The sequence below is a fragment of the Mus caroli genome, unplaced genomic scaffold (genome assembly GCF_978045245.1).
Source record: "Mus caroli unplaced genomic scaffold, Mus_caroli_1 scaffold_3, whole genome shotgun sequence".
NCBI classification, from domain to species: Eukaryota; Metazoa; Chordata; class Mammalia; order Rodentia; family Muridae; genus Mus; species Mus caroli.
Genome location: NW_028227258.1, coordinates 29999231 through 30025415, shown reverse-complemented (window position 1 = coordinate 30025415; position 26185 = coordinate 29999231). Strand labels below are relative to the sequence as shown.

The 26185-nt window shown below is 43.3% G+C and overlaps 1 protein-coding gene across 4 annotated transcripts in view; it reads right to left on the bottom strand.

Moving 5' to 3' along the window:
* Nucleotides 1–26185, bottom strand: part of Sec24b (SEC24 homolog B, COPII component) — a 79619-nt gene that overhangs the window by 36423 nt on the left and 17011 nt on the right. For 2 of the 4 annotated variants that reach the window (XM_085835524.1, XM_021158257.3), the window contains exons 2-4: nt 21778–22521; nt 13761–13904; nt 503–607 (exon numbers count right to left, since the gene is read on the bottom strand). In XM_085835524.1, coding sequence (XP_085691650.1) covers nt 503–607; nt 13761–13904; nt 21778–22504 — 976 coding nt within the window. In that variant the 5' untranslated portion in view covers nt 22505–22521. Of the gene's footprint in view, nt 1–502; nt 608–10475; nt 10602–13760; nt 13905–21777; nt 22522–26185 lie in introns of all 4 variants that reach the window. The other 2 variants (XM_029475010.2, XM_029475011.2) reach the window with 2 other exon arrangements.

Sequence of the window (26185 nt, the reverse complement as noted above, 5' to 3'; positions counted from 1 at the left end):
AAGCACAAAAATATAATTAAGCAGGTCGTCACTACACAACCCTATGTACTTCTTTAGTGAATGATAGAAACTGTTTCACAAGCAGGCAAATACTGATGTGGTGCGTCTAAGCACATGCTGAGAGGACCCAAGGGGACCCAGACCCTGTAAAACAATCTTACTTTCCTACCATATTAAAAAAAAATCCACATAGCTCATTTTGATTAGTCTGAAGGAACATGCAAAGCAGAAAGCATTATTCCTAAGGGGTACTACGGCAACCAGCAGGAGCTTCAGTCAGGCTCCACTCCTTTGCACACAGCTTGGCAAGACAAGCATGTCTAAAAGAAGAAAACATTCAACCATCAAAGACGTGATTAAGTCAAGTGAGCCACGTTCTTTCTGTAACCCACACTGAGGTGTTCATCAAGCTCAATCCTCAGACATTTTCTAAAGACTGAGACTGCAAAATAAAGACAGTTTGAAGAAGTGAAGACGGAAAGTGTGTGAAGCTAAAGCAGACCTGCTTCCTCATCCTCCTCCTCCTCTTCCTCATCATCGGAAGCTGATGACAAGGGAGTTGGTGTGGAGCTAGCTTGATTATTAACACAGTCACCATACTGCATGCCTGTAAAGTGGAAAGCACAAACACAGGAGTCAAACCAACAGCAAAGGCAAGGAAATAAATCTTGACATTACATTAAAAGTGAGAGAGATCTGACATTCCAAAGGACACCCCAGCATGCATATTAATATCAGCAGATTATTATCAAAACCAGACCCATTAGAAAAATCTATGCAAAGCAGTTTAGTAAGAGCAATTTTAACTTGAACTAACTGGTTTAAGCATAAAAAAAAGTACCATATGTTTCACTGACTGTAGAATCCACAGTGGTGTTCTCAGAAAATATATCTGAACTCTTATCAATATTTACCTCCTTCAGCCTTGAGACTGTTGCAGTCCATTTGCTTTGAGAACATGCTTTCCTGGAAGGTAGTGATCATTTCTAGTGAACTAAATTTGTACAGCTATATGCTAAACACACTCCTCTTGTATGCTAATACTACCTTGATGATAGCTCAGTTGCCATAACAGAAAAGAATAAACGGCAGTTAACACCTATAATGAGCTCAGTTCTCTGCTTACTGGGGACACCATAGCCTTGAGTGTGACAATAACAGCAGTGCTTTTCAGTTCCTGAGATGCTCAGTGCCCAGTGTCACCCTATAGCTTACATATATATGGATAGGAACTAAGCCCACCAGAAGGTAAACTGGGAACGCCACACCAGGCGCTGCTCGCGGTATAAGACCTCCCTTATCATACAGTCATTACCTAATCTGCTAAAACCAAAATGTAAAAATTAACATCCATAAAGTCTTACAGGAAAATACAACTAATCTAACTTAAAACTGACAACACTTTATAAACAGGAGTAAACACTTGCTTAGGAGAACAATCTCCTAGCTCTATTTTGAAAAAGGAAAACTCCAGAAACAGCTGGGGTTTCCAAGACCACTCAATAAGGCTGCAAACACTCTCAAGTGTCACCATCACAGGCTCTGCCGCCTCCTGTGCTCTCACGTCTATTTTTTGGGTGGCCTGTTTGGTTCATGTGAATAAAGAGAACTCATCCTGAGAATAAGAAGCAGCTGCTAATAATAAGCACATTTGAGTTCAGAGGAAAGCCGAGGTTAATCTGTATATAATTAAGATTGATCTTCCCACTAATTTGAAGAGTCATGGGAATCTGCTAGCTTTGATGTTTTTGGACTTTGTCTTTTGTCTTTTGTCTTTTCAGTTGGTTTCACGCTGTAGTCCCGGCTGGTCCTGAACTCATGGAACTCCTGTCTCAGTCCCCTAAGTGATGAGATTACAGGGGTAAACTACCATACCTGGCTAGCTGAAACATTTAATATAGATAAATAAGAATATGCTTGAGTTCATCTAAAAAAGTAAAACTCAACATAAAATATATTCACGAAGCACATGACAAATTGACACCTTCCAAATTCAGCAGCTTGGTCTACTAACCACCTACTAAAAATGAAAACTTAGCTAATAACAAATTAGATTAAATATACCAACAAGTTACAGTTAAACAGACCCAATATAAAAGTTTTTTCACAGAAGAAATCTTTACATTTAGTGACTTCTGTCATACTTCCTTGATGTGCTATTGTTAGTGCTATACTTAATGGTACATATGTACGTGTAAAGATGGCATAGGAAAAAAAGATACTCTGTTTGCTGCATTAAAGAGAGGCTAAAAAAAACAGGAAAATAAGAGAATCCTTTCTTCATGACTGGATTAGGACAGTTTGCTACTCAGAGGAGCCACAGAACAAAGCAAATATATATATATATATATATATATATATATATATATATATATATATATATATATATAAACATTTCCCCTCCAGATTTAGAGAAATATTATTTATTTCAATTATTAGAAAAAATATAAGGTCTGGTTAAGAGGAAATAAGATAACTAAACAATAATAAGAATTCATTCAGCAATGCAATGATTTAATTCACTAAAACAAACCTTTAAGTATGAGAATATTATTTATGTAGACTTTAGAACACACTGCGGTTGTCCACTTACTATATTAACCAAATGTCACATACCTTCCTCCCACCATGACTTTAGTATGTTCAGAAATTAGCTTACCTTTGCTTGTTCAAATAAGCTCCCTAAAAGCTTAGGAATATTGATAAATAAGAACATGATAGTTCTGGACCACAAAAGAATGATAGCAGCTTTGGAATAAGAGTACTCCATTTAAAAGTCTAGTTTATTTAGAAGGCAACAAAGGGGTAATTCTTGCCACAATCACCAACACCATAACACAGGTATCTCACAATACAGGAAGCACTTAAAGAGGGTTGCTTCCATTCAAACCTCCTTTAAGGGCTAAAACCCATATGCATGGGCTAGGTCACCAATAAAGTAAGACTGTAACATCGCCTCCTAGAGCTCACCCGGAAAGTCTACGGAAATTTATAGAAACCACCTACTATACTCTAAATCAACGACTTACGAGCTATGGATTTAGTGAAGCCAAGAGGCTGAGAGCACTTGAGAGGACTTGACACACTGAGCACTGCAGGTGACAGACTCCGGGATTTAAGAGGACACGCCCCCAGCAGTGGCAGCACTAACAGGAACACTCAGGAAATAAACCAAATAAGATTTCTCGGGGGTGGGGGGGGTTGGGGGGGTCCTCCTGCTGAGCTCTCTCAGAAAAGTCTCACTATCCTGATGACAGCTGGACCTTTGAGGGTATATTTCCTGTGGGTTGCATCTTTCCTATTAGAGATAGAACATTGCTATAAGGAAGCTGGAAAACAAAACAAAACAAAACCAACTCATTTTGTTTCCCTTTTCCAAACAAAATAAATCCACTTTCCTGATCAATTTCTATTTTCTAATGTCTTCTGGAATACAGGGAAATTAAAATTATGGACCCAGGAGTCAAATTTCACAGGCTTCTTACAAAACCAAAAGAAAGAGCCACCATACCACTCATTACTGTGGTCTGGGAACGTGGCTTATGTGGGACACTGGTCCAAGCTGCACACACATACCCTAGGTCTGCCCCCCAAGCCCCCCCAAGGGAACAGCGTTACTGACAAGCACATTTAGATTAAATTACTACTGAAGGTCTTCTGCAGAAGGCATCCTTGGGGGTGGCTTAACAAAAGCTATCCTCACTGTCCCCATCCCCTACCCACCCATGCACACAGCTATGATGGCAAGAAATTGAACTGGTCTCAAGAGATCCACCCCATTGTGAAGGGCATTTTTTTTTTATTTCAAGAGTTTAGATTTTTGGAGCAACTTTTATCTTTCCTAAAATGTCTTCAAGGCAACAAACACTAGAAGGCTTTGCAAGAGCTCTCATGAAAGGCCAGCTTTTTAAGAAACTCACATGCACATTCTGTAGGGACTATCTTTCCACCCAAAGAAGTGCCTTGTTAACAGCTTTGTCCCCACCTTAGAAAGGACTCGGTAACCCTGACTTCAAAAGCATACTCTGAAATACCGCACTGAGGTGTAAGACCTGTCTGTGGCTACAAAGAAAGTATCCTCTCCCCTTAAATGACTAACAAAGGCACCCGAACTTAAGACTGTTTTCTGAAGATGCCTCGGGTACGGGTGAAGCATGTTAGGACTTCGCTGGCACTGTCCTCTTCAGAAGCAGAGGGGGTGGGAGACAGGAGCAAGGACAGTGAACCTGTGTGTGCACATCAGCCCCTAAACACTACTGGCACACCTATCAACCTTCAAAGTGTCCCGTGAGAGCAAGCAAAAACAGTAAGAAATACTCAACAGAGGAGCAGTGTGACAGTGCAGGGAGAAACTGGGACTCTGCTAGAACTCAGGAGACAGAGACAGCTGGACACTAAGTGTGAGTTCAAGGCCACCCTGGTCTACAGAGTGAGTCCCAGGTCAATAGGGGCTACATAATGAGACCCTGTCTCAAACACACAAGAAAAGAACAACTGGGCTCTGGGTTCAAATTAGGTTCAGCCATATACTACTTGTTAGTGCTTGTGAAGTTAGTAACTGCTATGCCCAGGACTGCTGGGTCCTGGAAACCTGACTGGGGCGACGCAGGAATGAAGAAACTGCAGACACTGAAGAAATGACAGACACACATACAGAAAAGCTGAGACCAGGTGGGCTTTGCTCTCTCTGACGGAGAGCAATTACTATGTGACCCGAAACTCAGCGTGTTTATTATGTACAGCACAAGGAGGAGGGGTTAGTCTTGGTGGGAGGTCTCTGTAAGGGAGCAGTCTCAGCTGTAAATATCCAGGAGGAAGAAGCTGTAGGTAGGAGGAGGAGGAAGCTGCAGTTGCTGCTTTCTGTACACACTGTCAACATTCGTGCTTGGACCAGGGGAAGGCTTTGGCCCTGAGCCTGACCCGGAAAAGGCCTTGCCATGTCCATGGATCTGAGGCACTGGGTCCTTGACATGGCCGTGCTCATGTCAGACAACACACAATTCACTTAGGCCTTCCTCTGCTCCCCACATCTCCCCCTTTCTTATTTCTTAGATGTTCACGAAGACTCTCCGTGCTTAGTCCAGAGGTGGTTCGCTGAAATGCTCAACACCAGACTGTAAGAAGGAGAAGAGGGAAGAACATAACAGCTGCTGTGCCCAACAAAGTGAAAGGAATGTTTAGCAGGTTCAACAGACTGAAGACTGAAGCTTGTCAAGGACTGTTTTCAGACAGTAATAGGAGAGCCAATCTTACATAAGCCTCCTCCATTCCTCGGGTGCTGACATAACTGGCTCAAATACACACTATCGCTGTGGATCCAAACAGCCAGGGGTGGGCCTCGGCTCGTTCCCCAATCATATCTGCTCTTGCTATAGATCTAAGGGGCTGCTCTCACACATGCCAGTATTCATCTGTGTGACATTAAATTCTGTCTAAATTTCAGAGCTGTAGCTCACCACCAATAGCCGAAGAGAGCCCACCAGGATTCCAGGTAGTAAAAAAGTACTCTCTCAAACAAAGGATGCCATTAGTATAAACAGGTGTGCAAAGATGTGACCAAGCCACTCAGTGAAAAAGCGATGGCCTGGGGATGTAGGTCCAGTAGGCTTTTCCCCTGACTGGACTTACCTGAATGGATATGATTACCAGACACATCAGAAATATAGCTGCAGGGTTATTTCCCAACCCCAGGCCTCGTGCTCCCTCCTCCGACATTTGCATCAGCCTTTTTATTTGACCCCACGTTGGTGGTGTCGCCCTCCTTGAAGTTTGTGCAGGAGGCCTCCTCCTTGGAGACCGCTCGATTGGCTTCAAGGGCCACACTTTCGGTTTCTCTGTGGGCTCCAGTCTCAGCCTCTTCACACCTGCAACCAGGAACTTCACTGCATCCAAAGCTCTTTAGGTGCCTTGAAGGTACCCAAAGTGGGTGTCCCTCACCTTCAGGGAAGACACAAGAATACCCTCTTCCCCACATTAGCAAGGGAACAGGCCAAACCACTTTCTTGTCACCTCAGGTTTTATTTCCCTGTTCTCTGGCGACCAGTGCCATTCTGTTAATGTCATCTTTGCACAATTAAAACTTAGTGTAAATGAAGCCCTGTTTAGAGACCCAGTAGGAGCAGAGATTTTACCCTTTTTGTTTTTCTAACTGTTGCTTGATCCACCTGTGGGGTCTTTCTACATTCCCCTGTCCCTGAGGAATGCCCATGTTGTAAGCTATTTTGTGTTGAACTCAGAAGTTTTTTAATGCAGAAAAGCTATAAGCAGGAACACTGTCTACCTATGTGCTGTGGATGGCCCATCCCAGCAAATCCAAGGCAACGAGCAACAGCATGCTGGCTGGCAGCCTCCCTGTGCGAGCAGGGCACAAACAATATGAGAACAGCTATCAATAGACATATGCACCAACTGTACTCTGTCAAAGGAGACGACATGAAGAAAGAACAGCCATCTGCCAGACAGCACTAGGACATAACATTCCAGGGTCAGTGCCGTCATGCATGACAGGCTGGAAAGGACCACTGTGGGCATATCGCTTTAGCCTAGCCTGCTCTCAGAAAATGGCAAGTGTCTTTTGTAAAAAAGGGGGTGGGGGCAATGACACAAAGCATGGCTATCATGGATTTTTTTTTTTTTTTAAATCAGGGCAGGCTGCACAGCAAGAGGGAATCGGAGCAAGGACCCTAAGACCAAGATGTCGGCCATGCATTACCACCAGCCAGTGGTCTGGGGAAAGCTATATGTGGCCAGATATGGCCAACATAGCAAGGACTCTGACTTGGAAGCAAGAGTTCCAGGAGCTGATGGGGAAGATGGTATACCTTCTGATCTGGTGCCTGAACAATGTAGGCCATCTCTAAGGCTTGCCTTCCTCCTACTATATAAGAGTATAGGCTGTAAATATTGACAGAGGGGAAGGCAAAATAATCTAAAACTATGCAAACTGCAGAGTTAACTCACTGAGTACACTGTGCATGGTACTTCAGAACCCAAGGAAGAGTGGTGGAGTGGTAGGGGCTGTAACATAGTCAGGGGTGTGTGTAAACAGGTTAGCTAAAGCAAGGGGCTAAGACTGTGTGCCTTCAGGTACAGTATACTACCTTGGATGGTGGAAGCCGAGAATCAAGCTGGCCAGAATAATCAGTCAATGAATGCTGCTAGACACTGAACTGCTGCCCGAGCCAGTGCTGCCGACCTCCTGACTGAGACATTCCTTACTTCTAGATCTTTACCTAGCATTCCTAGAGTGTGTTTGAGTCCCTCTGAGATAAAATTTGCCACCAAATCATAGCAAAGGTTCAAAACCCTAGATAAGGAATGCCCTAAATGCAACTATTTCAGAATGCTCTGCAGTGGCCAGAGTGCCCCAGTAGGGGTCATGGATGACTTTAGGATTACTAGTGAAAAGGCGTGGCTGGGTCCTATATATTTACTTGGACACAGCCACTTCCATACAGCCAGGGTCATCCTATCCTCAAAAGTAACTGGCAGGGAGAAGAGTGACCAGTCTAAGTTCTCGGGTAATAAGCTTAAGTGCTGAGCCAATCTATATCTCCCAGCTGTTCCCAAAATCATTAGAGTTTTGAAAAAAATCCCTGTGAATGTCTAGTTTTGGGGGTGTACAGTATGCTCCCCTATAATTTTATCTAGGTATTGGAGTGGAGATACCTTCTGGATCTTTTCTTGAGCAATTTGAAGACACCCAGGTCTAAAGGCTGTTTTTGAGGTCTACAAAGTTCATGGCCAGTTCGGTAGAATCAGGATGACTGATCAGAAGATCATCTATATAGTGGGTGATGTAAACCTTAGCTTTTTTGTCAGGTGTGAGCTTGCCAGACTCACCAACAAATTCCTAACACATGGCAGGGCTATGTTCATACCCTGGGCAAGTGCTGTGCAGACAGATCAAGATTAGGCAACAGAGGGGTAAAAGCAAACTTTCTGAGATAGCAAGGATGAAGCCAAGTGGTGAAAAGCAACCCTTTAAGTCAACTATAATGAAATGAAAATGTGATAATACAGCAGGAGGTGCTGGGGCCCACTGCCCTCATGACTTCGTTTATATTCTTAAATCCTATAACTGCCTCTATTCACCTGATTTCTTTTTTGGATAGATAGGGGTGTTCTGGGGATTAATAGACTTGTCCGTGTGTCTGCACTGTACCTGTACTACAGTGGAGGCAACTACAGTGGAGGCAATTTCCCCCTATGAGTGGCCACTGATCTACCCACACAGGTTTCTCTGATGGCCAAGTGGTCTGGGAGGCAAATTTCCATTGGGCATGCATTGTAACATTTACCAGGGCTGCTGGTGAAAAGCAGCAGTCATGTGATACCCCACTCGGAGCCTTTAATAATCACCCTGAGTATCACAAGAGGAACTGCACCTTGAATTTTATCTAAACCTCATAAAGGATTAAGTTGGTGGTGCAGTATCTAATGGTAGTACGGTTTTGGCTGATACTTCAGCCTTATAAAATCACAAGGATGCTGGGTAGAATGTGAGGCCTCAAAGCACCTTTATGACCTTTGGCACCCTGATAACTAATTATAGAAAACTGTAATGAAGGCCACAAACTGTGAGCATCTTTCTTCGTTTAGCATTGGGGAATTGGTGCAGCTATTTTAAATGCAGGTGTAGTCCCAAAAGAAGTTGGGGTAACTGAACTATAACCTTAATTCCTCACTGAACAGTCTTCATCTCTTACTCCCAGGTGAATCTGTAGCTCCTGTGGGCTCTGAATGCTTCTGCCTAAGGTAAGTCCTACTCTGGCTGCTGGCTTAAAATGATCCTCACTGGAGGGTGGTCTAAGTCAGGTGGTGGAGCTGAGGTTCAACCCCACCCCCCACGCCCCCACCCTGGCCTACGGCTGCCTTACAGAGCTGACCAATGGTACATTTTGGTAGCTGAGGGTCACTGTCTCTCCTATCACTCATGGTTGGCCCTCGGGGTGGTGGCACCTGTTGTTTAAAAGGACATCAGCCATTCCCTGGGCCCTCTCCAGGCTGCTAATGAATTCTCAGTTGTGAATAGCATTTTAACCCAGTGGACTCCTCTCTGACATCTCAGATAAAAGTCTGGGAAGCTGTGCAGATCATGGGACATGGTAGGTACATGCTTCTTTTTTAAAAAAATTGAAATCCTTGTGGCAGCAATCACATGCAAAATGTCCTGTTTTTCTATATGTGTAACAGGCAGCATTTTCCCCTCAGGGCATATAACTTACTAAATGATTGATGAGAGAGACATGTCTTGAAGGTGGCTAGGACATTATGCCCACATAAAATCTAATCATCCCCTGTAAATTTAAGTGCTTTTGATAATACCTACGTGTTTCCTTACAAGTCTTGCCAGCATTTTCAAGGACCAAGTGATAATGTAAATACCTTTCCTGCACTAGGGTCAGCTATAAGGTGGCACTGCAGCTTGAAAGAACCAGGCCACAAAGTCTGGGTACAATCTGGCCCTGTCCGATCTGCTTTCCACAAGGGTTTTTCCCCCTTGGAGGACAATTTTCTCTATAGCCTTTAAGGCAGCTATGTTAACTCGTTGGTGAGTTTACAAAGTATAGTGTACTTGGCTGCTGGTGCCTATAGCCATAGCAGTTCCACGAGCCAGACTATGCTGTGCTTGGTCCTCACACAACTCTGTAAGCCCAACCTTAAATAGCAGCTAATCCCCTGGATGGACTCAAGAGTTTTCCATGTTTAACCAATCACTGCCAAGCATTGCCACTGAGGATATGCTAAGTAACTCCTTGGGTATAGAGGGCTACAGGCCCTTAGGTTGTCTAGGCTTGCTTGATCTCTCAAGATTTAAAAGGTAGTCTCACAACAGCTATCATTTGAATTCTGTGAATCAGTTTTGCTCCAACAGGAGAAAGCAGCTGATTTTCCTAAAATCTGACAGCCTAACAAGGTTTGCTGTAGAGGAGTGAGATTATGTCCATTAAAGCTCCCTGCTGGCCAGGTCCAACGCACAGTTCCCTGGGACTGGGCATCCTCAACCCCAATTACCATAATCACTTTCCTTAGTATTAGGGTCCAGGGCATCAGGCAGTCAGAGCAAGCCTGCCCTGTGAATTCAATTTACCTCACTGCCTTTGCAGATCCAACTCTACACAGCCTGCCTTCCTTTGAGGAAAGAACCATGAATCTATGCACTCACATACAGTAAGACTCCAAAAACTGTAAGTGAAATGGGAATAGGCTTGGGTGCTCAGCCCTGCATCCCTTAGCTTTTCCCTCTCCTTTCCCAAGTAATCAATGCCTTGCCCCTCTTTGGGAAGCCGAGGGTAAGCCTAAGAACTGCTCGAGAGGGAATGTTTTCTGTCTGCTTCACAGCTCCCCCAAGCCTCCTTTGGAGCATTAACATGACTGTTCATCTCTAGATTCTGCCTGCCATGTTTTAGACCTAACGCTCACAATTAATTATACCCCGCCCCCTTTACCTTTATTTTTATCTTTCTCTTTACCTTTATTTGCGAACTTCTCTGGGGGGCGTTCCCTCATCCGACCGATGCAAGCTCCCCACAGTCCAGGGTCTCTGTTCACAGGGCGCCACTTGCCACATCCAGCAAGGCTAGGTACTGGAAACCTGACTGGGGTGACGCGGGAATGAAGAAACTACAGACACTGAAGAAATGACAGACACACATACAGAAAAGCTGAGACCGGGTGGGCTTTGCTCTCTCTGACAGAGAGCACTTACTAAGCAACCCCGGAACTCAGCACTGTTTTCTAGGTGCAGCATAAAGGAGGAGGGGCTAGCTAGTCTTGGGGGAGAGGTCCCTGTAAGGGAGCAGTCTCAGGCTGTGAATATCCAGGAGAGAGAGAACTGCGGTTGGCCGGAGGAAGCTACTATCAATGCTGTCTGCACACAGTGTCAACATTAATGCTCAACCCAGGGGAAGGCTTTGCCACTTCCCTGAGCCTGACTAGGGGAAGGCTTTGCCACTTCCCATGAGCCTGTATGGCATTAGGGTCTCGGCATGGACATGTTCATGTTAAATAATACACATTCACTCAGGATAGGACTTTAGCTGCTCCTCACAACTAACTTCCCCACTTTTCACTAACTAATCTGTAAGATGGGATAGTTACTATCTCAAATACTTGTTGTAAGGATTAAGTCTAATGCTTAGTTAGGCATGTGGTACCTGACATGAACAAAATAGCTATGTTAGTTACTGCTGTATTTTGAAAACATGCTGTGTATAATTAATTTGAAATGATTATCGGTTTGTTTTTCAGAGGGTCTCGTGTAATCCAGATTAGCTTCAAACCTTACGTGCAGCTGAGGCTGGCTTGGCTTTCTGGGGCTGATCCCTGTCTTCTTCCCACTATCTATGTAGTGCACTCTCTCTTCCGCTGGGGCACAAGGATTCAATGAATGTGCCTTCATACCTGGCTCTGTAAGCTAACTCTTACAAAACCAAAAATAAAAAAGGGAATGTTTTCTAGAACTGCCAGGTGTTTTTCCAGATGACCATCTCTAGAGTCTGCCCGCCATGTTTGAGACCTATCGATCACAAGTACATTCCACCCCCTTTACCTTCATTTTTATCTTTACCTTTGAGAACTTCTTTGGGGGGCATAAAAAGAAGGCTGGGATGATGGCTCAGTGTTTGATAAAGCACTTGTGCAAGCATGGGAACCAGAGTCTGTGTCCTCAGAGCCACAGAAAAGCCAGGCAGGTGAACAGCCACCTAGAATCCCAGCATTCAAGGAGACAGACAGACGGGATCCCTAGGGTGAGCTAGTTAGCTAGACTACAGAAAACAGCCAAGCTCCACGGTCAGCTAGAAACGCTGCCTCAAACTAAAGTGGAAAGCTATTGAGAGACACCCAGTGTTAATGTCTATCTGGCTTACACACTCATGTGCACATATGCACACCCTCACTCAAGGAAACATGCATACACAGTGCATACCACACACATATACTAAAATAAAATCTACAAGTGCCACCACACCTAGCTTAGTCCCTGTACACTCAAGTCCTCTATAAAATGGTATGTGTGTATAAATTATGCATATTCTCCTCTATATTTTAAATTCTCTCTAGACTCTATATATACCTAATAAGCTTATTCTATATAAATAGTCGTTCTGCTGAGTCACTTAGGATATAACAGTGTCTGTGTATGTTCGGTACAGATGCTTCCTAGGAATTCTCAATCCCTGGTTTATGAGGTCTTCAGACACAGAGCTTAGGATGCAGACAGCAGTAGTGGTCACGTGGCCCCAGCACACTATATAAAGATGGAGCTCTCCACAGCTTCCAAGAGCTCCATTTTGTGTAGGCTACAACTTGTACAACAACAGTTTTCTTGACTCACGTAAACAATTAGATTCTATACCCTAGATCTACTCAAAGGCAAAAACAATTTGCTACTTAGAAAACAAATGAATAATTATGGGTTATAAATTTACACATCTGCAATATTACATTTTTCTGTTTTTTTATGCAAATAGCTGATCTTAGTTAAAGCAAAAGGCAGTCAACAGCCAACAATAAAAGTTGTATTTTATAGAAAGAATGTATAACGGTTCTGAATTAGACGCCTTTCACTTTACTACTTACTAACCTGTACTCTGGGCCAAGTTACTTCAACTCTATGAATCTTATTTCTTTAATTTGCCAAACAGAGATTTATGCCATATCATTAAAATGGGGATTAATGAGACAAACATATAGTTATTCTGAGTATAGTAAGCATTACATAAATGGCAAGAGTTTCTTCTCTGTCTAAAATGTGCCAGGAGGCAATACTGTGCTCGTTTAGGGTCAGAGTGCAGTGGAAAATGATAACTGAAGACATCATCAGTATAAGACACAGAAGGGGGGGGGGGAGTGTGGGGTGTGTTCAAGTTCACAATAAGCAAAGTCTTCCGACCACTGTGCCCTCTGAAGCAAACACTTAGAAGAACTAGATTCTATTCCTAGTTTCACGGGCTTTTGGGAACTGATAAAGAGTTTGGCACTGATTCTTTTCAAATCAAATAAGAAAACTTACAACACCTAATCCAAGCAAGTGACCACATAAACACTCAACCACCAGAGGCAGGGACAGCGGCCTAAGGATTTCCAGGGCCTCTCCTGAGATTAAGAACGTTCTAGAAGAGCTTCCACAGTCAAGGCTAGAGGCTGTCACGCACATGAAGTATGGTCCTTAAAACAGTTCCAGTGAGTTGGAAATACAAAGTCTGATAAATGAAAACAGATTAGCCAGAAACATCAAGATTTTAGAATTTTTGCCATATGGAAAGTAACCAAGAAAACTTCTGAAAGACAGGATAATGGAGAAAACAGGATCAAACCAGTCTATGTCAGCTCTGTCGCTGACATATTCAAGAGTATTAAATTAGCCGCACGGTCTGTCAATGATACATGTAGAAGTTACACTCCCATGACATCTCTCACCCCAAGCCCTCCAAATTGTGGATGATAACAAATGACAAGCACAAAAATCTCCAAACAAGACACAAAGATTCACTAAATAAGACGGTGATGGTTGATTTAGCCTAAAAAAAAAGTCTATAATGGTTTAAGAAAGGAAATTTAACATCCCAGATAGTATCCAATCAACAATAAAAATGATAAATTAACATGCAAGACTAAGCTGTCATTATTGAGTCTGAATTATAAATTACTTTTTTCATGTTTTCAGTTAGTTATGGTTATACACTGTGGCATTTTTAAATCAGCTACTGAGACATGAGTGTGCATATGCATAAAATGAGCAGCTCCTCACATACCTTTAGTCTGCATTTGCTCTGGGGGTGGTGGAGCAGAGGGTACAGGCCCAACTGGGTGACTTGGAGCAAGTGGCATTCTTGTTGATGAGGGTCCTGGCAAAACTGTGGATACTACGGAGCTGGACTTGGGAGGTTGGACATTTTCTGAAATAGGACAAGACAGAGAATCTGCAACTGAAGACAAGAAATCATTCACCCACAGCAACAAACTTGAAACATGTTAAAACAAGCTTACTAACAAAATGCAATGGCTCTGATGTCCACAGAAGCTGCAGTGCCATCACACCCGTTTGGTAGCTAGAAAGAAGGCAGTCCAAACAAACCATGGCTCCCAAAGTGGGAAAACTAGTCACTAATGTTTTAATAATTTGTAATAACAACTTTTATTAAAAGATTTCAAAAGCCGGGCAGTGGTGGCACACGCCTTTAATCCCAGCACTTGGGAGGCAGAGGCAGGTGGATTTCTGAGTTCGGGGCCAGCCTGGTCTACAAAGTGAGTTCCAGGACAGCCAGAGCTATACAGAGAAACCCTGTCTCAAAAAACCAAAAAAAAAAAAAAAAAAAAGATTTCAAAGATGTCATTATCTTTCAGACAAAATGAAACGCTGATTTTCTTTACAAACTAACAATCTCTGCTATTAATTACTGTACAATGCTATTAATTACTGTACAATGCTATTAATTACTGTACTAGACAATGGTGACCAAGGTAAAGTGAGTACAGGTAAGGAGGTCTCTGAATTCTATAAATCAGCTCACACCTCCTCTTGCTTTATTTATGTATTTATAAAAACAACAGTTACTTTCTCACAGTGATGGGAAATGGAGGTCCAAGAACAAGCTGTCTTGGTGGTTTCTCCTGAAGCTGTAAATGACCATCTTCCTCTTCATTTCCTATGGCCTCTGTGTACATCTGGATTCTAGACTTCTTATAAAAATGCCATTCATATTGGGTATGAGCCGGCAATGGGCCCACTCAATGACTTCACTTGAACGTAATTGTCTCCTTAAAGACCCTATCTCCAAATAGTCACACTCTGTAATAAGGTTCTGCCCTGGGACCTTATTAGTGCCTTGTATCTGAACTTCTGGAGGGGACACAATTTACCCCCCAACAGATTCATTGGATGTTAACTAACAGTGTGAAAATGGGGTGGGGGGGGCATTAAAGGCCTCCAGCTCACGGCTTTCCTATATCCTAGTGTAAGTGGCAGTACATGGCCCTCCTATACTCTGGTTACCTACCCACTTTATCCTGAATCTCAAGAAATACCTAAACTACTGAAAGACTAAAATACAAAAGACTGCTGAAGTTTTTATAATGATAAACAGATATAACAGATCAAGTATTACATACTGGTCATTCCTAATCTTAGCTGAATAACCACTGTTTATGCTATGCAATGACATTTTCTGTAGATTTTAATGAGCATATTACTGAACATCTTTTCTACTTAGAGTAGGTATTTAGGGAAGGGTGTGAGACTTCTAGAAGAAATAGATGGTAGCCGGCAGACCTTGGATGACGAAGTGACGTGTGTTGGAATTAAAAAAAAGAGGTTTGCAGTTTTGAAAAACTGCAAAAGAATAAATGGGGCAGCTGTAACATATAGAGAAAAGAAATGGAAACCCAGTCAGGTGAGACAAGGGGGAGGGGAAACAGGTCTCATCCAAAAATTAAACCAGGCGGCCTCACCAGGACAAGACCAAAGTTTTCACAAATCTCAACAATCAATTACCGGTATTCACTGGACAGTGACTTTCCCAGGGGGTGGTTAGTAGTGGTAACAAGTTGTCCCAGCTCAGAGTGCTGTGCCCAGGGGCCACTAGCAAAGGGAACCTCTCATCTTGTACTGTTAATAGCCACTTCCTGACTGCTGCTTTTAAGTAGATGCCCTATTTCAAATGTAACAAAGCATCTGCCCTACCGCGCCCTGCTTGTCTGCTGGAGTGCCCGAGTGCTGCTGGCATGCTGCAAAATGGGACAGTCATGGAATGCCACAAAACGGGCAGTCAAGGCTGTGTTTTCCTTCTCCACACCAGAAGGAAACCAGCAGGGGTCCGGGTCGAAGGCTATGACTCCCAGTCTTCTGGGTACCCTGGTTCTGCCAGCATAAAGCTGGGAGTTAGGAACAGGGTCCCCAGTGCTGGCAGAACCTGGCCTGACTCAGAGTTCTAAGTACCAGGAGGCTAGAAGTGAAAAGACCTTCCTCGGGAGTTTAGGCACAGCTCTTTAAGATGAAGGCCTTCCCTGCAGCAATCCTTAATGAAGACATGGTCCTTGCTTGTTCATACTGGCTTATTTAATGGTGGATGTGGATGCAGGGCTAACCAGGGATTAAATACCTTTTGTGGGAAGGAATGCCCAGGAAGGGAATCTCATCAGGCCTATTTAGATGCCTCATTAGCCTGGAGAGCTCCAGTGTTCATGCTACATGCCGCAGCGCACATGGTCCTCAGTGGGGTGCCAAAGCAGGGAGAGGCAGGTAGGGAATAGCTTCACTCATGCCATTCTCAATTCTGAGACTCCCAGGGTTGAGCTCATTCAACCTTACCATTCTTATGCCTGTCTGGTAACAAGGTCCCACATGCCCTACAGGTATGACTATAATAGGATAGACTTCTAGGATGCAGTATCTATAATTCATAGTAGTGAAAATCACTGAAGGTGATCTTAAAGACCTAATGATAGTAGAAAGAAAGCTTAAAATTAGAATCAAAAGTAGACGATACCTCCTCCTACAAAATAGCAAAGGCTGTATGGGTTAGAGAGGGAGTCAAAGGCAGGCACTCCCACGCATTTAGAAACACGTGGATTACACTAGGAAGAAAATGAGGCTAGGAACAAATCGATAACCAAGGAAAACATTCATGCTAGATTAGTTCCACAGTGTGCACCATGATAAGTGAGTCATAAACAAGAAGTGGGCAGTTCTATCATGAGTGTAAGAACAAAGAATGGACGATTAGCTAGTTTAACTAGACAAGATTTCAAAAATAAGGTGTAAGATAGGTGACCTGTTTCTTGGTAAAAACCTTGTTAACCCATGACAAAAAAAAAAACTCTTGCTCTGGACTTACAATGAACATATGGAAAAAAGATCTATAAAACAACTGCTTTGAACTCACAAAGAACTGAAATAATAGATAAAACTACTGCTTTGAACTTATAATGAACTTGTGGAATGAAAGAAGATTAAAAAGTGTTTAGTTAGGTACAAATGTTAATAGAAAAACATGCAATCAGTAGTCCTTCTGCAGCTCCCTCTTATGTAACAAGTTTATCTGTTTTCCAATGAGGTAGCTCTTCTTCTTACATAGAGAGCTTTGCCCTAGGAGGTATAAAAGGGCAAAGAGAAAAAATAAAGAGGGTTGGAGCCTGCTTTGCTTTATCCAGTGTGTGTGTGATTTTTATCTTTTTTTATTAGATATTTTCTTTATTTACAATTCAAATGCTATCCCAAAAAGTTTCCTATACCCTCCCCCTGCCCTGCTCCCCAACACACCCACTCCCACTTCTTGGCCCTGGTGTTCCCCTATACTGGGGCATATAAAGTTTGCAAGACCAAGGGGCCTCTCTTCCCAATGATGGTTGACTAAGCCATCCTCTGCTACATATGCAGCTAGAGACACGAGCTCTGGGGGTACTGGTTAGTTCATATTGTTGTTCCACCTATAGGGTTGCAGACCCCCTTCAGCTCCTTGGGTACTTTCTCTAGCTCCTCCATTGGGGGCCCTGTGTTCCATCCTATAGATGACTGTGAGCATCCACTTCTGTATTTGCCAGGCACTGGCATAGCCTCACAGGAGACAGCTATATCAGGGTCCTTTCAGCAAAATCTTGCTGGCATATGCAATAGTGTCTGGGTTTGGTGGCTGATTATGGGATGAATTCCCAGGTGGGGCAGTCTCTGGATAGTCCATCCTTTCGTCTTAGCTCCAAACTTTGTCTCTGTAACTCCTTCCATGGGTGTTTTGTTCCCTGTTCTAAGGAGGAATAAAGTATCCACACGTTGGTCTTCCTTCTTCTTGATTTTCTTGTGTTTTACAAATTGTATCTTGGGTATTCTAAGTTTCCGGGCTAATATCCACTTATCAGTGAGTGCACATCAAGTTACTTCTTTTGTGAGTGGGTTACCTCATTCAAGATGATATCCTCCAGATCCATCCATTTGCCCAAGAATTTCATAAATTCATTGTTTTTAATAGCTGAGTAGTACTCCATTGTGTAAATGTACCACATTTTCTGTATCCATTCCTCTGTTGAGGGACATCTGGGTTCTTTCCAGCTTTTGGCTATTATAAATAAGGCTGCTATGAACATAGTGGAGCATGTGTCCTTATTACCAATTGGAACATCTTCTGGGTATATGCCCAGGAGAAGTATTGCTGGATCTTCTGGTAGTACTATGTCCAATTTTCTGAAAAGACACTGTCAATAAGACAAAAAGGCCACCAACAGATTGGGAAAGGATTTTTACCAATCCTAAATCTGATAGGGGACTAATATCCAATATACACAAAGAACTCAAGAAGCTGGACTCCAGAAATTCAAATAACCCCATTAAAAACTGGGGTACAGAGCTAAACAAAGAATTCTCACCTGAGGAATAACGAATGGCAGAGAAGTACCTGAAAAAAAATTTCAACATCCTTAACCATCAGGGAAATGCAAATCAAAACAACCTTGAGATTCCACCTCACACCAGTCAGAATGGCTAAGATCAAAAATTCAGGTGACAGCAGATGCTGGCGAGGATGTGGAGAAAGAGGAACATTCCTCCATTGCTGGTGGGATTGCAAGCTTGTACAACCACTCTGGAAATCAGTCTGGCGGTTCCTCAGAAAATTGGACATAGTACTACCGGAAGATTTTTATCCTTTCTTTTCTCTAACTGCCAGCCACCATCAGTGGCAGCATACCAGTCACAATCAGCTCTGGTTTCTGCCTCCTTCTTGTCTCCTTTTAATCACCTGCTGCTATCTGCAGAGACCAATGCTGGGTGCCATTAGTGCTCAGACCACTGCCAACTCTACAGCCACCTGCCTCAGTTTACCCTGTGCTGTTGCAGCTTCTCTTAGACACTTCACTGAACCTGTAGTATTGGCAGAGTTTCTCATTTTTATTGCTCTAGTAGATATTCTGGGTTTCCTCTGATTGCTTTATATCATCTATGACAACTACAGTTTTCTCTTAGTTATGATCTTTTTTCACATCAATTTGTATATGTATTTGTGTAGCCTAGAAAAATATCGTTTCCCCTCCTACTTTCTAGTTTGTTTCATTTTATACTGCATGTCAAAGATAAAAACTTTTTCATTAGACATTACTTGAGGTTTTCATGTTCGCCCTTTATGGCTAGTATGAGCACTGTGTGGGCTTTCTTTATAAAATTTGGTCACTCCAAAGTTCTGGAGATAGTCTATTTCCTCTGAAGAATTTTTAAGTTTTGCCTTTTTAAATATTTTAAATTTAAAAGATCTAAATATTTATTTTGGCCACAATTTATTCTTGAGAAATCCATCCTTCAGATTGCAGCTAAAAATATCATTTCATGAGAGAAAACTCCCCTGAGTCCAAAATAGGCCACTGTGCCCACCACAAGTGCTCCAAGGACTGTACCTCCACTTCTTGTCACTGACACAGCAGGTCTGCATTTGTTGGTGTCCGGCAGATGTCTGTTGCCTCAAGTGGACTACAAGCTTGAACTATAAGAATCTATCTTGTTATCACAATTATCTCCTTACCCCAGAACCAGCCCTGGCATGATTGCGCTCAAACAGCTAATGGGTAGTGGGTAGATCTACCAACACTAAGGATCCGAGGAGCATGCCAACAGAGAGGCTGCCCTTTACATAAAGGGAATGGGACAGAAGCAAAAACGTGTAAACTGCCACAATGTAAAACAAATGCCTGACGTGTATGTAGTTTATAGCCTTAAAAGAATACTATAGGCGTGGATGCACACACCTTTAACCCCAGCATTCAGGAGGCAGAAGCAGGCAGATCTCTGAGATTCACGGGCAGCAGGAGCTACTCAGTGAAAATCTGCCTTCTACAGAGGTAAGTCCAGTGCAGCTAAAGGGATGGCTCAGCTGCTAAGAGCACTTGCTGCTCTTGCAGAGGATTTAGGCTCAGTTTCCAGCACCCACACAGTGTCTCAGTTCTCTGTAAGTGAATACTTTCTTCTGACCTCCATAGGCAACAGGCATGCACATAAACATACATGCATGCAAACACTCATATGCATAAAAAATAATCTTTTCTGGATGTGGTGGCACACATCTTTAATTCTGGTACTTGGTAGAGGCAGGTTGATCTCTATGTGAGGCCAACCTAGTACAGAGTAAGTTCCAGTACACCAGTCAGTCTCCATCTCTGTCTGTCTTTCTCTCTAAAAGAAATAAGGAAAACGAAAGAACAAAAAAATGACAGACAAGGTAGCCCTTATCTTTTAGGACATGAAATTCTCTAGGACCTGCTAGGAGACCGATTCTTAGCTAGTTCTGTGCCCCTGTTCAAGCTATTCAAGCTGGAGTCGTGAACACCTGTGAGTCTTCTTTTCCCTTCAAACTATACCAACCAATCTGAGGCAAGTGCTGTCTTCTATCATCACACTTCTCTGAGGTAACTGTGGTCTGTCACTTTAAACTTTAAAAAAAAGAAAAGGTTTCTGTTCTCATCTGTTGACCATCATTTCTACTAGAGTATTTAACAAGACTAGAGATTCATCCTCTACAGAGACAGTTTTGAAACGGGATAAACTGATGAAAACTTCAGTCTAAGTTAACAACTAACCACGGCACTGCAAACACACTGGACTCCTTAACGCAATCACCTAAAACCCCAAGGCTGACTCTTGTCTGCAAGCTGGACTGAAGGTCTTTTCTCCATGTCATCACAGTATTTGCCTATTAATGCAAGTGTACAGTTCAGTACTACTATAAATTCTAATTAAAACGTGAAATACTCTAACTGTCCTGACTATCCTTACTGCCGGCGACATCTGACAGCAGGGATAGTTATAATCTAAATGCAACACCCAGAACGCACACTACCACAGCTTCATCAGGTACCGTTTTGGATGCACATTTTCTTTTCCTTTTGTTTTCTGTTTGTTTCTTTGAAGACAGGGCTTCTCTGTGTATCTCTGGCTGTCGTGGAACTTGCTCTACAGACCAGGCTGGTCTCAAACTCGGATATCTGCCTGCCTCTGCCTCCCTAGTGCTGGGATTAAAGGTGGGCGCCGCCACCACCCAGTGCTGTGCAAACATTTTCATTCCCTTCAAGAGCACATCATTAGATTCAAGTTCACAACTTCAAAGTGAGTAAGAATATTCCATGAAAACAGAACACTTAAAATATAGATACACAGTGGCATCTCCTGGCTTGGCAGATACACACACACACACACACACACACACACACACACACACACACATACACTTATATTTTATCATACGTACTATGCATACCTTATATAAGTAAAATTACAAAGGTTTAAGTAACAGACTTAACTATCAAGGAGTCACATGACATTACTTCCCCTTCTTCATCCTAGTGCACTCATTTAAGAATAAGAAAGCAGCCTTTATCTCCAGGAAGCACAGTTTAGGAAGGCGGGATAATGATTCTGACCATTTTTTTTTTTTTTAAATAATAGTGGAGCTAGTATGAACAGAAATAATGACCAACAAGAAACATCATCAAAATAGAATTTTCGTGTCCAAGCTGTCCAAACCATGTTAGGGACGAGTAATGCAGAGGCATAAAAGACATCAACAAACACTGTCAGGGCATGGAAGCAGGCTCTTCAAACAGACCATTGAGGAGCTAACTATGAATGAGGATACAGCAAGGGTTTGGGGAGACTCAGTAAAATACCACAGAGACCTAAGCAGATACAGTGCAACAGTGAGCAAATCTCCAGGATTCCCATCAGGAAATACCACTGTTAGCAAGACTCTAATGTTCAGACTGTCAGTCCTGTTCTGGTGAATTTCATACTCAACTTACCATTATTAGTTGGGTGGCTGTTTGCTGTAGCCAAGGATCCCATTTGGTTTCGGATGAGGCTGTCTTGGGCTGGAGGAAGGGCTGGACCTGACCATGGTAGAGAACTATATCCTGAATGACTCTGCTGCTGCTGCTGCTGCTGCGAAGGTGGAGGTGGAGGTCTCGAGGGGTAGGTAAGAGCTGTGCTGGGGCCAGAGTATGACTCTGTAAGTGGCCTGGCAGGCGGAGGAGCACTCTGAGAGGTAAACATCTGCCCGTATGGCTCACTGGCAGGCAGCGAGGGGTAGGAAACGTTGGGATACACGACATTGGACACAGTGGAGATGGGATAATGACTACAGGTAGAGGGATATCCCTGAGAAGCAACAGAAGCACTGGCAGAGTGCGGGGCAGGACTACTGTAGCGATTCCCAACAGAGGAGTAGGGCTGGGAGGCACTCGGATAGGAATGGGATGCTGATGCTGGAACTCCTTGGAAAGATCCGGGCGTGGAGCCCCCCATGTGAGGGGCGGAAGGACCTCTGCCATACATCTGCTGGGTTCCTGGTTGGTTTGCCGAGCTGGGAGTCCCCGCATTTTGTGTTGGTACTGTATATGGACGAGAGTAGTAACTATCACACTGGCTATCCAATGGCAAGGAGGTCATTTTCCCAGGTCCTTGAGAGTAATGTCCTGAAGGGACCATATAGCTCTGATGAGGCAGCCCATACCCAGATGGAACTTGCATTGGACTCTGTGCGGGGCCTGAAAAACATTACAACATTGTACTAAGAGATGATGCATAAATAGCTCCCATCTAAATGCTGGCCCCATTAATCTTTTTCTCCACAACCCCACCACACTGTCAAAGATACATATTGTCACAGGCATCATGTAGCCAGACTCCAAAACCATCCCTAGTGAGGCCGCACCCCTGCTCTCAAACCCTCGAGGAGTCCATCTTCCCCCACCTTGGATCAGGACTCATCTCCATGAGCAGGAGCAAAGGTGCTGAGAAACTACTTCCTGCATTAGCACAGTCTTAACTCTAGTGCTCCCTCCCCTGATAACTCAGACCCGAATGACCCTGTAACACAGACAAGGAAGGAAAGCCATGTGGTAAGGAATAGACAGCCAAAGCGAAACCACGGCCAATAAACACATGAATATGCTAGCATCCTTCAAATTCAACCGCGTCTTGAGACAATGAAAGCCTAACAGATAGCTTGACTAGAATCTATGAAACCATATAACTGTTGGCTCCCAAGTCAGTATTCCTTAACCAACTATGACACAGGGGCTGAAAAGATGGCTCAGCAGTTATAAGCACTGGCTACTCGTCCAAGAGAACCTGGATTTGATTCCCAGAACCCACATGTCAATTCACAGCTGTCTGGACCTCGAGTCCCAGGGGACAGGATGCCCTCTTCTTGCCTATAACCCCATATGGATGGATGCTTTGAGTTCCAGGCCAGCCAAGGATATATACCAAGACTTTGACTTAAAAGAAAGGGGGTAGGTGCAAGGAGGATAGGAGAAAGGAAGACTGTCAGAGGATGAGTTAACCAAAACTAAGCATGTATGAAAAAGTCATATAGAAACACATAAAATTGCTTTGTAAGGCAATTTAAAAAATACAAGAAGGAATTTAATTGGACACTGCTGCTTCCAGAAAACATGATTTATTAAAGAAAACTTTGATGCCAGGCATGAGATATTTCCCTACATGTTATTCATCAAGAAAGCTCCAGAGTCCCCCAAAACAATACAAGCTATTCCCAACGTCCTTGGTTGTCTACTACAACTAAATGGTAAGGCACTAGTGAAGACTCAGCACACTGTGGTTGCAGGACATAGAAAAGCCAAACTGGAATTACCCAGCAAACGTCCAGCTGGCCAGCTTTCACATTGCCAGAAGGCATTAGGTTGGCTGCTGTGGTCTTACCCAGGGTGGGACTCTGCATGCTACAGTACAGGCCTTCTAGGCAAGATATACCCATGGAAACACTGACATGAGGCTTTCCAGGGTAAGCAAACACTTCCGATTTGGTCTCATCTTGTTCTGTCTGAAGGAACTGTAAACCTGGCCAGAAGCCCAAGGCTGGCAAGGTTATCTCCTTAGGAGAAAACCCATTTTATCAATGTGGCTTCTTTGTTTCTCTCTCTCTCTTTTCTTTTCTCTTTCTTTCTTTCTTTCTTTCTTTCTTTCTTTCTTTCTTTCTTTCTTTCTTTCTTTCTTTCTTTCTTTTTCTGGTTGTTTTGTTTCCTTTTTTTTTTGAGACAATGTCCCACCTTGTAGCTATGGCTGGTCTGATTAGACAGGCTGGCCTAGAACTCAAGAGATCCAGCTGCCCCTGAGATTAAAGGCATGCACCAGCACAGCAGGCTTGTTTTTGTTTTGAGGCAGGGTCTCACTACATAGTCTCAGCTGGCCTGTTTGGGAGCTTCTATAGACGAGACTCGTCGTCTAGTTCAGCACTCCCTGACTTGCCTCTGAGACTGAGCATCTGCTACCATGCCCAGCGGCCACTCTTGTTGGCAAGATGACCATGTTGCCAATATCCACGTATGTATGCTTATACTCAGACCACAGCTACCCTCAACCTTGATCTAAGACATTTCTAGCCATGGCAGCATTAACACAGACTCATATCTAGACAAAATACTAAGAATGAGTAGCTGTTGAGAAACCAGCCCTACATAAGCACATCTATCTTACCCAACTCTTCCCAGAGTTCAGAGGACATCCTCGAAGAGTAAGGGTAGAAAGAATTACAAGTGTGGGCTAGAGAGATGGCTCAGAGGTTAAGAGCACTAGCTGTCTTCAGAAGGCCCCAGGTTCAGCTGTTCTTCATGAGGACCCAGGCTCAATTCCCAGCATCACAGGGAGCACCCCACTAAACTAACCCTCCCACACCCCGCTTTAGCATTAGTCAGCACTGTGGAGAGCCGTGCCGAGCAATCGCCATTATAAGATGGCGCTGGCCTCTGCTGTGCCTAAGTAGTAAACAAGCCTTGTGCGCAGTGCGAGAGTGAACTCACGCTTAGTCACTGCCCATCTCGGGACGTAGTAGTGGGGTGATGGGCGAGCAACGAATCAGGAGCTGACACGCCACATCAGGTGCTGAAACGCCATGGCTGAGGGCTATATAAGCGACCCCATTTTCCGGGGTCTGGGTCTTCCCTCTTGAAGAAGCAATAAAGCTTTTTGCTGCAGAAGATTCCGGTTGTCCCGAGTGTGTTCTTGCCGGCGAGAACCGTAGCTCGGAACACAGCACCAGGCATGAGAGTGGCGCACAGTTCACGGGAATCAGTGACTAACAACAAACAGTGGATATGAAGGGACATGTGGGGTATATGAGAGAAAGGAAGATGGTGGGAAAACTATGAACAACGAACATACATACATTTATAAAATTGTCAAACAATACATTCTTTTTAAAGTTTAAAAGCATCAAGAGGGGAATCCATACCTTTTGCTATTAGCTTCTTCTTTGCCCTAACTATGAGAGTTTATAAAATCAGAGTCTACTCAAGTGGTAGAGCACATGCTTAGGACACACAGGGCCTTGGGTTCAGTCTCCAGCACTGTGGTGGAGGGTAGTGTTAGCAATCTATATAAAGAATGTAAAGACCCCTTCTTACTCTGATCACTGATATTCTACTACCCGTGCACATCTGGAACCAGTGGTTTTTCTGTGTAACTGCATGAGTGAACCCTAGCATGGCTCTACAACTATTTTTTAATGTATCCTAGACACTATTCTGTTATCATGAATAAATCCTTATTTAGAAAAATACAGAGTGGGGCTGGAGAGATGGCTCAGCAGTTAAGAGCACTGACTGCTCTTCCAGAGGTCCTGAGTTCAATCCCCAGCAACCACATGGTGGCTCACAACCATCTGTAATGAGATTTGATGCCCTCTTCTGGTGTGTATGAAGACAGCTACAGTGTACTCACATAAAATAAATAAATAAATCTTTAAAAAATATATACGAATAATTCATTTTAGGTAACATTTACTAAATCCTCATCAACAAACATCATTTCAGAAGATGAACTTCTATGATCAATTAAGAGATGGGTTTCCTGCAAATGAACTTGAGAGTTTGTGCTTTAAAAATGACCACAACGCTGAGCAACTTGCCTATGGTCCTGGCACTAAGGGCCTAAGACAGGAGGATTATGAGTTCAAGGCCAGCCTAGACTACATAGCAAGAGGCTATCTCAAAAAACAAACAAACAAACAAAAAAACAAAGAGGGGCATGCTACAGCTCTCTCCAAGAAGAACCACCAATTAATAATGCGCATATTCCCAACACTAACAGTTTGCTTTACCAGCATGTCAAGTATTCTAGAAGCATTTTAATTAAAAAAATTATCCATTTCTTTTATGTGTATGAATGTTCTGCCTGCATGTATGAACA